Source organism: Elgaria multicarinata, chromosome 1, assembly GCF_023053635.1.
Source record: "Elgaria multicarinata webbii isolate HBS135686 ecotype San Diego chromosome 1, rElgMul1.1.pri, whole genome shotgun sequence".
Taxonomy (NCBI): domain Eukaryota; kingdom Metazoa; phylum Chordata; class Lepidosauria; order Squamata; family Anguidae; genus Elgaria; species Elgaria multicarinata.
Genome location: NC_086171.1, coordinates 182,428,180 through 182,444,257, shown reverse-complemented (window position 1 = coordinate 182,444,257; position 16,078 = coordinate 182,428,180). Strand labels below are relative to the sequence as shown.

General features: G+C 40.6%; 1 protein-coding gene across 1 annotated transcript; it reads right to left on the bottom strand.

Moving 5' to 3' along the window:
• Positions 1 to 774: 774 nt before the first annotated feature.
• CHMP4B (charged multivesicular body protein 4B) lies at positions 775 to 14,817 on the bottom strand. Its single transcript, XM_063145099.1, has 5 exons — positions 14,366 to 14,817; positions 4,040 to 4,217; positions 3,547 to 3,661; positions 3,004 to 3,130; positions 775 to 1,575 (listed from the first exon to the last, which is right to left on the bottom strand). The coding sequence occupies exons 1-5, from the start codon at positions 14,553 to 14,555 to the stop codon at positions 1,508 to 1,510; spliced, it is 678 nt and encodes a 225-aa protein (XP_063001169.1). The 5' UTR covers positions 14,556 to 14,817; the 3' UTR covers positions 775 to 1,507.
• Between the last annotated feature and the right edge of the window lie 1,261 nt (positions 14,818 to 16,078).

Below are 16,078 nucleotides of genomic sequence, written 5' to 3'. Positions count from 1 at the left end.
ATATCACTATATAAAGGACACAACCAGAGATCAGTACTTGAAAATAAGAGACACACTGAAATGCAATTCCACAAAGGTTGGTGTGCCAATATCTCCTTTAGGAGTGACATCCCATGACAATGGTCTGTTGTGGTATTTGATTCTTTCATAAATTGCACTTTGTGGTTGATAATATTAAAAAAAGAATAAAATCGTAGTATGCACCAGAATCTAATTCTCAGACACAACTCAAGCAAGCCTTCAACTGAGGGTTCTGTCATGTTATGGAACAGAGAAACTAGCTTTGGCCAGTATTTGGATTACCTCTGCCTGTCACCGATGTTAAAATAGTTAACAATGGGATTTAGCATATTTAAGGTAGAGCATTTAGAAACACAGAATAGAGAATGAAGGCTCTTCCCACTACAGCGGTTATTAACCAGTGCTTTTGGCTTTGGCATCAAAGCTCACATAGCAAATAGGTTCAACAATCAGATGGGCTAACGCATCACTATATACAAACTTCCAGAAATAGGCAAGTCTCAGAACTACTCTAGTTCTGTTCATGGGGGTGGGAAGTATTTGTAGTTCTAGTCCATCGTATCCCAATAATTCAGACATAAAAAGAACCAAAATGGTTTCAATGACAATACTTGAATATCTACATTTCTTTATCAAAGGGTGATTGCAGTACCAAAGAGAATTCTGAGATCAGCTTACAAACTGCAAGAAAATCCCAACAAACTTCTTGAGGTTTCATTAGATACAAGGCACAGTGAAGACATCAGGCAGGTATGAAAATCAATCAAAGTATTTAATACAGTGCAAACCAAAAATCCTTATTTAAAATAAACGGATGTTCATGTCTGAATGGGGTATTGGTTATCACAAACAGCAATCAACATCCAAGTGCTATGTAGAAAAATGTACAGCTAGAATTGGAGTGTAAATTTCATCTACTTCCATCATAAAATTGCTTTGTCATTCCAAATCCATTTCACCAATCAAAATGAGAACAGTGACCAAGTTCAGTGTAGTGTTGAGTATCCATATGGATATAATGGATATAAATACAGAACTAAAAGCCTAATACATTTGTACACCTCAGCATAATAAGCCAAGAGTGGCTTATGACTTTTACTTTTGAAATGCTTTACAACACTCTTAAAAAAACTTTCAATCAATTTAAGTTACAGGCTTCACATCCCAATTCAGTCAGAGTCAACATGGCCAGAATTCTGAAAGATGAAGATCCAGCAGTGGCATTAGCAAAGTCCAGAAGCTGAATGTTGGAATTTTGCCAATAAGGTTTATTATTTAAAGTAATTCACCATCCTAAACTACAGGCAACTTTCCTTGGAAACTTTGTTTCCCGTGCTCAGACCATGCTATGTAGAATGCAATTCCCACAGCTTTGGGCTTAAAGAAATAAAGACATTGCGCTTAATGATGTCTCCCACCAAAGCGTGCACCTGGAGCAACAGGTGACCAGAGTCTCAACCATTTTTCCAGCTGCCAGCTGGTGTGGTTACATGTTTTCAGCCCAAGCTTCTAGCTCTTTCATGTCATCATCCTCTTCTTCTTCTTTCTTCTTAGCTAAGGAAAGACACAAACAGCACAGAATTAAGTACTTGGTTTTGGACCTTTGATCGCTCAATCACATACAATGCACACATTCAATCCCTTAAAATTTATAGAATTCATGAGACAGCCTGCTGAATGGAACAATGAATTTTTGCAACATTTTACTTAAAGATCTTAAATTAAGCAGGACTGTAATATGAAGTTATACAATCTGAAAAAAGGACAAAGAAACCAAGAGGAGTAAATGCTAGGTTTCACGAAGTTTGCTATAATAGGCTTCCGTAAATTATATACCACCAGGCTGAAGCTTGAAACTAACTTAAATGTTGCTCCACATGGGGGACATAACATTTAAAAGCTCCTTGCTAAGTGATGTCCCACTTATGGGTAGCATCTACATGCTGCTAGAGATATGCAATGCAGCAACAATATGGGGAAGGCCTTTTAACAAGCGCCACATGAAGACTCTTAACATTTAAATTTATTCTCATGCCAAGTCCAATAATTCCCAAAGGCAGTATGGGTAGAAGAATTCTGCCAAATCCCTTTGTCTCTGAGAGACAGTTACTCTCACCCCTGAAGAACGGCAATCAAAAGAAGCATTCCCTCCAACCTTGCAGCTTATGATTAGCTGGAACAGGAGATCAGAAAGCTTGTCACAGGGTCCAAAGGGTCAGAGGCAGACCCTTAGGAAGGCCCTGTTCCCTTATTTTGACATCCATGGCTTTAGAGAAGGTGTAGGTATCCTTTCCAGGCCACGGGTTCATTTGACTATTTGATAAACTATCCTGGGCCCCACCACAAAATGGCTGCCATGGGAGATGTGGCAGAGGACAAGTAACCTGCCCAAAAGACAGAGTACAAGGCAGAGGCAGGGTCCCAACACACTAAGCAATTCCTTTGAACAAGATGTTTTCAGCACCAACCAGAGCCGCTGGTAAGAAAATGTGTTAATTTCTAAGAATTAGTTGGAGGGGAAGGGGACCTTGGTGGGCAACCAAAAATGTGTCCAGGGGTGTACTGGTATCCTTGGGCTTCGTGTTGCCTACCCCTGCTTTAGAGATGCCTGAAACAACATTTCACTCTGTTTTGTGACATGTGCCTACTAGGACTGCTTTTGCTAAAAGATCAGTCGTAACTTGAATGTCCCTTCAACCTATTACAAGCACACCTTAAAAGCATATCGTAGCTAGGTTATAAAAAGAAAAGAAAATGTGCACATTAATTCTACAAAGTTGAACTGGAAACAATGAAATCACTTAAGCATAAGCTATTTCTAAATACATGAACTACCTGGGAGCTTATGATTCATGGAACAATTTTGTATAAATTATGCACAACAGCTGAGAGGTAAAATGCTTAGGATGCATATGAAGATGCTTGTTTGACAAATGCACTTTTCAGAAGACATTTCTGTCTTCAGGAATTTCAAACACTTACCTGGCTTTGAAGGTATAGATATTGAGGGTACATTGGGTAGTGGTACTGTCTCAGGACCACTGATCTCCAGCAAGTTTTTGTCCAATTCTTCCTGTTCTAATTCTTCTAGCTCAGCCATCAGTTCATCCTATTATTGAAGGAGAGAGAATAATTTTATTTATTTATTTATTTATTTTATTACATTTTTATACCACCCAATAGCCGAAGCTCTATTTATAGTTACTAATACAAATGTGCATTCCTGCTAATACTACAGCAAAAAGATAACCCTAAGAAACCTTAATGACCCACTGAACTCAATTGGGTGTTCTAGGAGTCTCAGAATATTTACATATCCAAATCCCTCTGTTGCTCCTAACATCAAGCAGGAGTATCAGACACAAAATTTTCTAGATCATCAAGTTGGAAAACTCCTAAGTTTGTAATTGCTCCACCACACACAATATTTTAAATCAGAAAAGTCAACCATCTTTCCAAACCACTATAGGTCCAACAGTATATGCACAACCTTAACTGTGATTAGTTTCAGTTGTTCTCTCTTACCTCATCAAACTCTTCACCAATTCCTACAGGTTTGGAGATAGCTGTTGAAATTTCATCTGCTAACTCCTGCTGTTCTGCAATGTCTTGCATTAGTTCATCTACTTTGTCAATATCCCTGTAAGAGATTAATTAGATGCATTTCAGCCATCCACCTGATCATAATAGCAATAAAAATTCCTACACAATTTTAGGAAATATTAAGATGGCTTTTATATTTATTGACCAGGATTTATTTTCCGTTCTTTTCCCCCAGTTTCTCTATTTGACTATAGAAAGGAGAAGAGAACAGAGAAGGAGAGGGACTACAATGCCACATCCATTAAAATTCTTTTCTCCTCCTCAATCAAGGACTTCTGCAATCTCAAGGGATACAATTCTCCAGAAAGTAGTTTAATCATCTTTACAACGTTGTGCAAAATCCTTCTCTCATAAATTACATTCAACAAAAAAGCTGGTCCATTCAGTAAACCATCTTACAGTAAGAGCATCTTACATGTTGTCATGGGCCGCTTTCATGGCTTTAGCAGCAAAGCCCATATTCTTGAGCACTTCAGTGTTGGTGTTGGCATTTTCCAGGGCTTCCCTCTGGAATTCAATTGTGGATAACGTGCCATCTATTTGTGCAAGCTGTTTCTCATATCTCTTCTTTCGTTTCAGAGCTTGAAGTGCAGCTGGACAAACACAAAACAAAACAGGGTTGATATATGATGTGCATCTAACACTGCTTCTGGTAGAACGCTGTTCACAACATAAAACCACTTTAAATTTATGCTACCAATTATGCCTCTTGCTTTTTTTTATTCCAAGTTTAATTCACATTTGTTACCAATAGGTGTTCTTTCCTAAGCAAATCCATTTTATCGTAGTCAAGGCTCTTGCCTACTCTGTATCAAACTATAGGCTGTAAAATCAACAGACAAGCTACTCAGCCTAGATACTCAGCAACGCTGGCAGAAGCATTTAGGCAGCTGAATATTGACAGGCTCACTGACAAAAAACTTCATTACATCTTTCTCAATGAAGACCTGGCACATTAGCAGCTGACATAAGAGAGTATTCAAAGTATACAAGAATGTGAAGTAAAATTAACTCTCCCCACCACCCAAGAATTCTATACAATTTGGTGTTTTTTGCTCCTCGTTATGAAAAAAAAAATGGTAAAACCGTTATACCACAACCATCTGAGAAACTGTGCCAGGTGGGAGGCTGATGGCAGACCACTCTGGGTGACCAGGACATTTGTGCAGGGTAGGCATGAGAGGCTGCAGGGAAATGGTCCCAGAGCTCTTTGTTCCCACAAGAAGCTACCACAAAGGGGGAGGGGAACAAGGCAATGAGGCTCCCCCTTTGCATGTTGCCGGTTAGCACTGAACTAAAGTTTGACCGGGGTGGGGTGGGGTGGGGTTCACAAACATTTTTGTCAGAATTGAAAGGTTCCCCCATCCTGGAAAGCAAAAAAAGCATACAGAACTATTCAGGAAGCATCACCCTCCCTCTGAATATGCTTTTACCCTGACTAGTTAAGAACTACCCGTGTGACCATACCATGCCCTCCAAGCAGGGATATGTATTTTTGGCTTGGTCTTACTAAGCAAGCGGCATTTTACTAGGCAAGCATCTTTCAAGGCCAGTTTGACAGATGCAAGTACCTTTACACAATCTTTACTGTGGGAATGGCAGGTGGGGAGCATTCTGTCTTGAGCTGAAGAAGTCTCTCCACATGCAATGAAGCATAGCAGCAGCTAATAGGCGAAACAGCAGCAGTGAGCAGTTTGAGGGGGAGGCAGTTTAAAACATATTTAGGGGCTTTACTGTGTTCTTGAAAAGACTAGTTTTAAACCCAAATGGGAAACATTTGATGCTGTCCTTGGCCAATATTTTTTAAAAAATGTACACATGCTAGTTATTTGTAAAATACACATATGAGGTTTATAAAGTTTATCTTTGACTGTGAAAAAACAGGGATGACACTTCTTGCAGCACCATTACTGACACATTTGGAAAACAGAAAATACCCTAAAAACTACTGTAACCACGGATTGTTTGGATTTGGATGAAAATCATGACACAGATTCCAGTAGACAAAATCAGGATAAAAAAAATAGTTACAGTATTTCCTTTAGGCTGAAAGGTGTTTGTAATTCTGATACTGATCATTATTAATCACATTTTTATGCCTGCTGCCTTGATAAAATTCAAGGTTTGGGATTTCTACTTGTTTTTCACTATTTTATTTATTGCTCTTTTGTTATAAACTGCCTTGAGGACTAGTTTAAAGGTGGTCTAGAAATAAATAAGAACCGTTGCATAAATCCCTGTAATACAGAGCAGCACAGGACCAACCTTAAAGGCTAAAGGCTTCTGTGTTTGTGCAATTCAAGCTGCTATAGCACCTCCTGCTCAAGCAGAATTATACCCAATTACAAAAGTAAAATCATTGTCCATATGTATTAGCATCAAACCCTATGCAACCAATTTTTACTTTTAAAGGTTAAATCTCTATATCAGTGAAAGTTACATTATGCCACTGAAAGCCCTGAAATGAGCGGAAACACTCACTGGGCGGTTTTTGTGAACCGCTCAGAGAGCTCCGGCTATTGGGCGGTATAGAAATGTAATAAATAAATAATGTCCAGAAACAAGCATTCCCGTTCATTTCAGGACTTGCCCCAGAACCGTTACACTGTGGCAGAATGAGCTGGCTGCACATGGAAGGCCCCCCTTCGATCCTGCCCTTCCATTGCCAGTTTCACATTCCTAATTACATGAACGTTATAGTTTGAAATTATAAGGAAAGTTTATACTTAGTAGGGATATAGCTTTAGCTATTTGTGGCTTGTGAAACATTTCAAGTAATAAACACAAGCCAATGTTCAGAAGGCTCTTTCATCTAACTGCCTTCCACGATTGCTAGAATTTGAACTCTTATCCATTGTAAAATATTCAAACTGTGGATCAGGTATTATGGTAGAACCACTGCATTGCTTCTGCCAGGAAGAGTTACATTATCTTTCAAAGAAAAACGTATTTTCAAAGAATTCCATGGCACTCTTCTGCAAAGAAAATTGAGCGTGTTGCCTTAATCCCAGGCCCAAATGAGGGATGCTTAATAACATGCAATTTTCACTATTATCAGATATATCAAAAGTTAAACTAACACATGCTGCAGCCCAATACTGAAAAGGAGTTGTTCACATACAGCTTGCCAGGAGCCTGGCCACTGGGCATTTAAGTGTCCAGTGGTAGTACATGTATTTTTTATTATAGCTGCATCTGGTAATTATGGGAAATATCTAAAATATTCAACTGTAGCCAATATGAGCTATTAAACTGCATTTTTCATGTAACAAAACTTTTACAACACTCATTTCCAAGGCAGATATAATACAATTGTTCTTGTACTACAAATTATAACTGAGCTAACAATTCCTGACATTTATTACCAGAATGCCTCCAGAGAATTAACGACCAGATAGATAGAATATATCTAGAGGTAAAGGACAATTTCTAATAAGATAAATCTTCAAGTTCAGCCTCTTTTCTACAAGATGGTAAATCTGAACATTTTAATAAACAGGGAAAACAAAAGCTTCAAAATTTTAATCATATTTAATACAAAGTTATGCTCTATTATTTACATTGTATGTTATATCAGAGAGGGCCCTTATCTATTATGTCTCGCAAGAAAATTAAGGAACCATAATTCTCCTTTAAAGCAAGAAATTCTTTTTAGTACCCAATAAACATGAATCACTGACTTGCATCATAATAAGCACTAACGTTCACTTTAAAAATTGTATGCAGAATCTTGTAGAAAATACCCAGAGACAAGATAAAATCCCAAACCCATCTTAAAAACAATATAGTGAAGTGAGGACAGGGACATTGACAACTTTAGTGCAACTCCATTCATTTTAATGGGATATAGAGGGATTTCAAATGCACCATGTAAATGCTTGAGGGCTTACCGCTGTTGGCGTGTATGTGAAAGACAGGAATACAGTTCTAAATGTACTTCTCTCGGGAGTTTTAATCAACTGATCAACACTCAGGAAGGTGAATTTATATCACATTTCAACACCGGTGTGATTTGGATCCAAATGTCACCTTCACAAACAGAAGGGCTCCTTCCAGCCCTGGAAGTTTTTGATCTAGTGGAGTAACCCCACAGGGTGGAAAGGAGAGGTGACTTTTATCAAATCCCCTCTAACCATGCAGCTCCCAACACCACCTCCCAAACTGTCACAGAGGGACCCCCAATGCTCCAGAGGGTGCAACTAGCTGCAGTGGGAGAGGAAGTGGGGTGAAGCTGTTCCCCCTTCAGAATATATGGCAACCAGCAGAAGGGAAGTCTGGATCAAAAACATAGGTTTTTTTCACCACCTATGACAAGATACATTCTGTCTAAAGTGCATATTTAATCCTTCACCTATATCTTTTTCATCAAGCTGTACACAATTGGGAATAACTTTTCACATTTTAAATTCCCTGCCCTAACTGAAGTGTCTCTTTGCTCACTACTAAGAGTGATGGTGTGGCTCCTTTACTCAACTGCTACTCCCTGTATGGATTTGGCCTCAATAATCTCTCACTGTCCATGATAAATGATGGGCATAGCAACTACACACATACCTGGCACCTGGAGGAACATGTCCTAGAGCTGCCGGCTCAGTGCACAGCCAATGATCAGAGAAGGCATGGGAAGCGCAAAGAAAACTGAGCTATAGCCTTAAAGTGCACTCCTTGAGGCTGTAGCACAGCTGCACTCCCTTCTCTCTCTTTTTAAGAGGGGGCAGCGCTTTGTATAGGAGCTTCTGAGGCCCCAAGCACCAGATATGCAGCCTGGATTTGGCCTGTGGGCCATAGGTTTCCCATCTCTGACACAGAAGATGCTGATGTCATTCCCACATCATTTCTAGATTTTCCTTCAGTCTAGTCCCAAGGCTGCATGTTCCAGAATTAGAAGTAAGAAATGGGGAGTATCTTCTCTCACACCAGAGGTGATGTAGTTCCATTTAAAGTGGGAAATGCATAACCTATGGATAATGAGCATTCCCACCATCAAGGAATGATTCCCAATGAACTAGTAAATGCACATGTGATTTCAGCCTAAATAGCCAGCTAACAAAGCAGGGGAGGGCAACTTGTGGCCCTGCAGATATTTTGGCCTACAATTCCCATCATTCCTTATCACTGACTATGCTGGCTAGGGATGATGAGAGTTGTAGGCCAAAACATCTGGACAGCCAAAAGTTGTTCACTCCTGTACTAAACAAAGCCTGTACTAATTGAAGATTTATCCAAATCAAGGAGAATATTTTGACCAAAGTTTTTGGACAGAGTTAACTGTCAAGTAAGATGGATTCCTGCACTGAACAGAAGGTTGGATGTGATGGCCTAAATGGGTCCTTCCATCTCTACAATTCTATTACATTTAGACAGAAGTTGAAATATTTTATTCAAGCAGAATTTTATTGTTTACTTCTGCTTGTCTCTAAAGTTGTTTGCAATGATTGCCAAATTTAATTATTACTTTAAACCTGCAATTTTGCAATGCTGTATTTTATTCTATTATTGGGGCCTGTGTTTGTAAACTGTTTTGCATGCTCAGAGAGCAGAAGAATATAAAATAGATTTAGTTCTTACAACCACCAAACTGAAAGTTTCTAGATTTCATGAGGGAATAAGATGAAATGCTGCACATCCAATCAAGTATTTGTAAAGGAAAATATTATTATTATTATTATTTATTTATATAGCACCATCAGTGTACATGGTATGGGTATTAGTATTGAGACAAAATATGGGTATGAACAACATTTAGAATTTGACAGACAAGTTCTCTAACTAAAATGCTGAAGAGTCAAGTGTGATTCATTTATTCCAATTAGAGAATTAGAGTTTAAACTAAGTGAATTTTGGCAAACACTGATAAGTGGTCAGGTAGAAGAATCCAGCCTACCAGTCCAGACTGCCTGGGCCATGGGGCCTCAAGTGAGGTTCCTCTGAGAATGGAGAGGGGGTGGGAGCAACTGAGCCATGGCCTAAAGGAGTGCTTAAAAGACAGACTTTCACACTGGCATGTAATCACACACAGTACGAAGCTTGAATTCTTCTTACCTATACCTGCTTGGGAGGAAGCATCAGGGAAAGCGTTTAATTGAGCATTTCACTAGTCAAAAAAATCTCGTTAACCATGGGTTCCAACTCTGGGTTGGAACAACCCACAATATCTTTGTCACGTGTTATGGACAACAACCCAGAGACAAGGTATCCCTGGGTTGTTTAGCTTCACCTGGCTGCAGCGGGAATGATCAAGCGATGAGAACTAGCATGCTCACTCGCTCCTGCTTTATTCACAACAACCAATAACATAATAAACAAACTAGAGATGTAAGATTTCGGGAAATTTTGAAGCCAAGAAAAATATATCTGTTTTTTGTTTTGTTTTTTTTTGGGGGGGGAATAGACATTTTTGGGGAAATTGAAAAAATGCAATACTCACACTTCTTACAAATTGAAAGTCATTTTGTTACTTTAGGAACATACAATATAATTATGTACAACTTAGTTTGGCATAAAATTATCACATTTGGTATATTAAAAGTACAGTGTATTCAAACAACTACAGTATTTCTTCAATTGTAAGACACCATCGATTGTAAGACACACACTAATTTCAGTATCACCAACAGAAAAAAAGCTTTGATTCTAAGAATAATAATCGCACCCGCGATTCTAAGATGCACCCCATTTTTAGAGATGTTTATATGGGGAAAAAAGTGTGTCTTAGAATCAAAGAAATATGGTATTACAAATTGAATTTACTTTAACTTTTTTTGTAACAAATGGAGCTACAAGCTCCTGAACTGTAAGGAACATCTAGTTTTGCCAGTTTATGAGGAGCAGGCAAAAACAATTTTAAAACAAACAGAAGAAACCATAGAATCATAGAAAAGTAGAGTTGGAAGGGGCCTATAAGGCCATCGAGTCCAATCCCCTGCTCAATGCAAGAATCCACCTCAAAGCATACCTGACAGATAGTTGTCCAGTTGCCTTTTCTAGTGTGGGAGACCCTACAACCTCCTTAGGTAATTGGTTCCATTGTTGTACTGTACCAACTACAGGTTGTGGTTCAGACTCTGATTCAGCAATTTGGAAAACCACCTCATTTAGACTGATTCAGAGGCTGCCCGCTTCAACTTGCAGCCAAACCTTGATTTTGAAATCCAAATCTTCATGCCTCCCACTTGACTATCATTGGAGATCAACAAACGGCTATAAGTTTTTCCCCATCAAAATTGGTCTAAATTTCAGCATAGAAGTTCCTTATGAGGGGACTTTGCCTGCCAAATTTCAGACAAATAGGTGCAGAGGAGGTTATGCTACAAGACTTTAAATTATTATTATTATCATCATCATCATCATCATCATCATCTTTTAAAAGAAAACTGCTAATGTTTTTTCTTACCAGAATTGGATGGAATTAGCAGGGATAGTTGCCCCTTCTGAGAGGATCAAGTTTCAGATAAAAAGGTACAGACAGCTTTGTGCATGAGCAGCCTTTACATCTTGGGGCTTCCCAAAAAGAAGTGCTTTTCCTCCTTTTCTTTTCGGGTAGGCAATGGTTATGAAAGTGAAATACAACATAGAGGTGGCTGTGGTTAAGAAATGTGCAAAATATCAAAAGAATAGGTGCAGTGTTTTTTGTGCAAGAAGAGTGTGTTGGGACTAGGGAATTATTATGAATGAAGAACTTCTAAAGACTTTTTTGTTTTCTGCTCAGTTTGCACCGAAATCACAGAAAGTAAAATAAGACAGGATGGATGGTGGCTGTACAGCATACAGCAACAGAGGCAGAATGACTTGAACGTCCAACATTTTCCAAACAAGCATCCAACACTACACTCTCCCAAGTCCCACAGACTCCACCAAACCATTTTAACATTACTGTTCTTGGGGAAGAAAGAGTACCAAACATTAGATCAGCCCTGAGATATGTTACTTCAACATCCCTCCCCAAAAGCATTGGGATTGAGCAGTCCAAGTAAAACCATTCACTGTGATTAGAAGCTAGAGCTTTAGTCACAGAACTATACCACCTCCTTTCCCTAATCTGATGTTTTCCATGTATGGAGAGCTTGCAGAGAATTGCATCAATTTTGGAAGACACTGTCTCTCTGTATTCCGCCAAATCCCAAAACTTCATGAGTATTCAGATTTAGCTGGCTTTGGAGGAACCCTGCTTCAATCTGGATGTCTTAAAATATCTCTCTGAATGTGAAGCACACCCCTTACACAAATCATAACCAATTGATGGAAGTTATTAAGTATACAATCACATCTGAACAAGAGTTTACAACAATCCAAGTATAAATCTATTAATTCATTCATTACAAGCTCTTGATTGCATTCAACCCAATGGCTACTACATGAGTTTTGCTGCTACAGAAGTTTGCCAACAGGCACCCATATTTGGTTATTAGGAGTCCTCAGTTCCACTTGTCACAGAGAGGGTCTCACCCCACCTTTCTTTTGACCTTAGAGGTATTCACTATTCTTTGAGTGCCTCCGAAGTGCAGTGAGACAAGGACAACCACCAACTCCCTAATTTTGGAGCTGGAGAAGGGATGGGGGTGGGAGATCATCTTAAAAATTGCTTGGGAGACATCACAGGGCAGTATCCAATGGTACTCCTATACAGATAAGACCCATTGAAGTGAATGGGCCTAGCTTACACAGGATTACCATTGGACACTGTCCACAGGTGCCATGCAGTTGTAAGACAATCTCCCACCCCATAAAAGAAGGGCTGGGTTTGTCCTCTTTGTGTTGCACTGCTAACATGCTTAAATCGCCTTGGAAAGTGCAACATAACCATGGGAGAAGCTGGAGTTGAGGACTGTCCCTTGCCTCATGCGGAGTTTCAGAGGGACAGCATGAAGTTAGGGAGAAGTACTTGGTCCTGTGGGGAGGGCTACCAAGCCAGCCAAAATGTGAGAATTACTACATGTTACCTTAGAATCCTTAGAACTTATCCTCCACCAAGAAAAGAGAAAGACAAGACATCAGCAACTCATTCATAAAATCATTATGTGAATAATAATAAAAATACTAATATTTAGCATTTATATAATACTTTTCAGAAATGATCTTGTTAGAAATCCTTAAAAGAACCCTATTTTCTGTCTAAACATGCATAGGATTGCATCCTAAACTACATTAAATAGTCTGCTGATGAATCAAATAAGCCTAAGGCTTTCTCTTTTATTTGATATAATGTAAATAGTATAAGCAATGTAAATAAAAAATTCAAAACATAAACAAATCATACTGATGTTAATTGTATTATAGTATGAATATAAGCAGTTTTAGCATCACGGTAAAGAGACCCTCTTTCTTAAGAATACTATGAGCGTGCACAGAACAATAATTACCAAGATAAGACTGAGACAATGTCAGTTAACAGATAGCCAACCAATATAAATGGAATACAAGCTGAAGCTTTTAAAATGAGATCAAGAGAAGCAGCCTCTTGTTTAATATGTCTTCTGTATGCCTCCGTTTCAATTAAGAAATGAGGCATACTGACCCTTATCTGACAAGAGATCAACCTGGAACTTAGCCTCAATAAGGAAGTACAATGACTGAACTAGACTTAGCAAAAATAATTTCCTGGTCATTCTGTACACGGTATAGCCTCTTTAAATGCATACAACTCAAAGGAAACACTCAAAATTGAGCACACACACAAAAATCCTCTATTTATCAGCTCCCCAGTAGCACACCTCCCAAACTACCTGACCTCAATCCCACAACATAACTTACTGGAATGGGGCGGAGAAAGATCTGGATGACTAGAAATCAAATTACTACTGACATGAATTTAAACTCTGATCCAAATAGCAGAAATAGGGAAGTTGCTAACTTTCATCTACATGTATATAAGTCAACAAGAAGATTCACGATATGGCTGCAACCAATGGTTGAATATAAAATGTGGTTGAATATAAAATTTAATATAAAATGTGGGCACTTGGTACGATTATAAAAGATTCTGTACTTTACTTTTATCAAATATATTTCAAGATTATCACCCCACAACACTTTACCAGAAAATCTGCAACTCTCCAGTGATATTCACTCAACACTACCCACCCCAATGTCTGTGGGGTCTCTTCTGTTTGTGGCACTTTAATGAAAAGCTTCCAAACATGTTTACACACCAAACCCTCATAAGACCCATGGAGACGGGAAACAGACAACTCCAAGCAGGGCGCTTTTAATTATGAAATTGCACCCTTGCAATCAATTAACCTAGAAGGCCACGTCAGTAACAGATTTCAAGCACAGAGTAAAAACTTCCCTTTTCTCTCAAGCATTTTAGATTGAAGAAGTAGTATTTTGCACCATATTATTAGCTGCTGTTTAGTGTGCCTCAGTTATTTGCGGCCTTTCAAGTTTGCACATCTCAGAAGCCTTCTAGCCAAAAAGAAGGACAAGGAGGAGACCGTTGTTACGGCTATCCTATGCATATTGACTTGGGAAGAAGCCCTGTTGGCTTCACTGGGCCTTACTTCCGAGTAAACAAACATAGGCTCATGTTGCAAGTTCTCTGAACTGCAGCTCCTCCTTAACTATGACGGTGAATGCTTGCTTCAACCTGACCTCCATCCTCCCCCTTGGAAGGGTCCAAGCGCTGCTTCCCGTCAGTGTCTCCACATCCCTCTCGCCACAGTAGGATCAACAGAGTCCCAGCCTGAGGCGGGAGGTCGCTCTCCCACCCACTCACCCACCGGCCCCGCCAGCCCCCGCTCACCGCGTTTGTTCTTGGTCCCGTGTTTGCGGGCCGCCGACAACTCCTGCTCGATTTTCTTCTCCAGGAACTCCTGCTTCTTGCTCAGCATCTCCTCGGTGTCGCGAAGCCGCTGGATGGCCTCTTGGGGGGAAGGCCCCTTCCCGCCGCCCTTCCCCCCCGTCCCGAACAGCTTGCCCAGCAGCCCCGACATGGCCGGGCCTCAGGCGAGGAAAGCGACGGGGGAGAAACCGAAAGACCCAGCCGGGGCCAAGCAGGGAGAGGCCGCGAGGAAGCGGCACGGCGCGGGGCGGACACCCCCCGCAGACACTACCGGCGGCGACTCCCGAGGCAGAACCGGGGAAGGAAAAGCCGCCTCCCCTCCGTCAGTCGGTCCAAACCCCTGTCCCCGGCTGCGTTATCCCGCACAGGCCCGAGTCCCAACTGCGGCCGCTCCCTGCCACAAAACGCACTCCGACGCCCCCGGCAGCGCGTCAGCCTCGGCTGCCCCCTGACTGACTCACGGGCCGGAGCAGAACCGCCCGCAATCGCCCTACGTCAGTCCGGGCGCCACGGCAACGGCGGTAATCCCGCCCCATAGCACGGGGTGTGAAGGGTAAATAGCCCGCAAAGGTCGCCGGGAGTTGTAGTTTTTGTTTAATGGGCTGGTCGCGTTCTCAATGAAAGATGAGAAGCCGTTTGCTGGAAAGGCAGAATATAAATATTTCAATTCTATTTATTTATTTAATTAATTAATTAATTAAAATGTTCAGCCAGTAGATAGATACCTTCAAATGTTTTGCGGGGCACAACCACATTTCCCAGGATTCAAGTGAGGAGGTGGTCGGCGCTGTGTGCGTGTGTGAGAGAGTGCTCTTAATGTATGGTATGCAACCAGTGGCTCCGATGTCAGCGGGACTGTGAATCTGCTCTGAGTTCCAGTACGAACTCTAATAGTGCTGAACCCCCCAAAATTGGGGAAACATAAGACGCTGTCTTATACTGGGTGAGACCATTGGTTCATCTACCCGGGTATTGTTGACGCTGACTGGCAGCGGCTCTCCAGGGTTTCAGGTGGGATTCCTTTCTTCGCCCTACCTGGAGAAGCCAGGGGTCGAACCTGGGACCTTCTTCATGCAAAGGATGTGCTCTGTCACAATGAGCTTCGGCAGCTCCTTTAGATTTCTGACTGGTTTTGATTGAAAAATCCCCCATCACTACTACTTCACACTTCCTTGAAACACTGGCAATTTGTTTCTCAAAAGTTTCGTCCTCATCTTCTCCTTGATTGGGTTCTTTTTATTCCTTGCCCCATTTATTTTAATCCAGATGCTCTCGATGGGGCTCCCAGTCTGATCCGCCTGTATTTCTGTGCAGGGATAGGTATTTTTAACATACAGTGCAACTCCACCTCCCTTTCTATTTCTTCTGTTCTTTTTGAACAAGTTATATCCTTCAATTGCTATATTCCAGTCATGGGAGTCATCCCACCAAGTTTGTTATACCTATCAAGTCGTATTTCCCTTCATGTAATAAGAGTTCAAGTTCATTCTGTTTGTTTCCCATGCTCTGGGCATTAGTATACAGACATCGAAGACCATGTGTTTTATAGTCTGGCTTTGTTCCTACATTGTTGCGGACACTATTTGGGGGCACTATTGGAGCTGTTCTCTGTTCTCTTGGCCTTCATCCCTTGTTGCCTCGAGGTTTACGTCTCCCGCCCCCGTAAGATTCAGT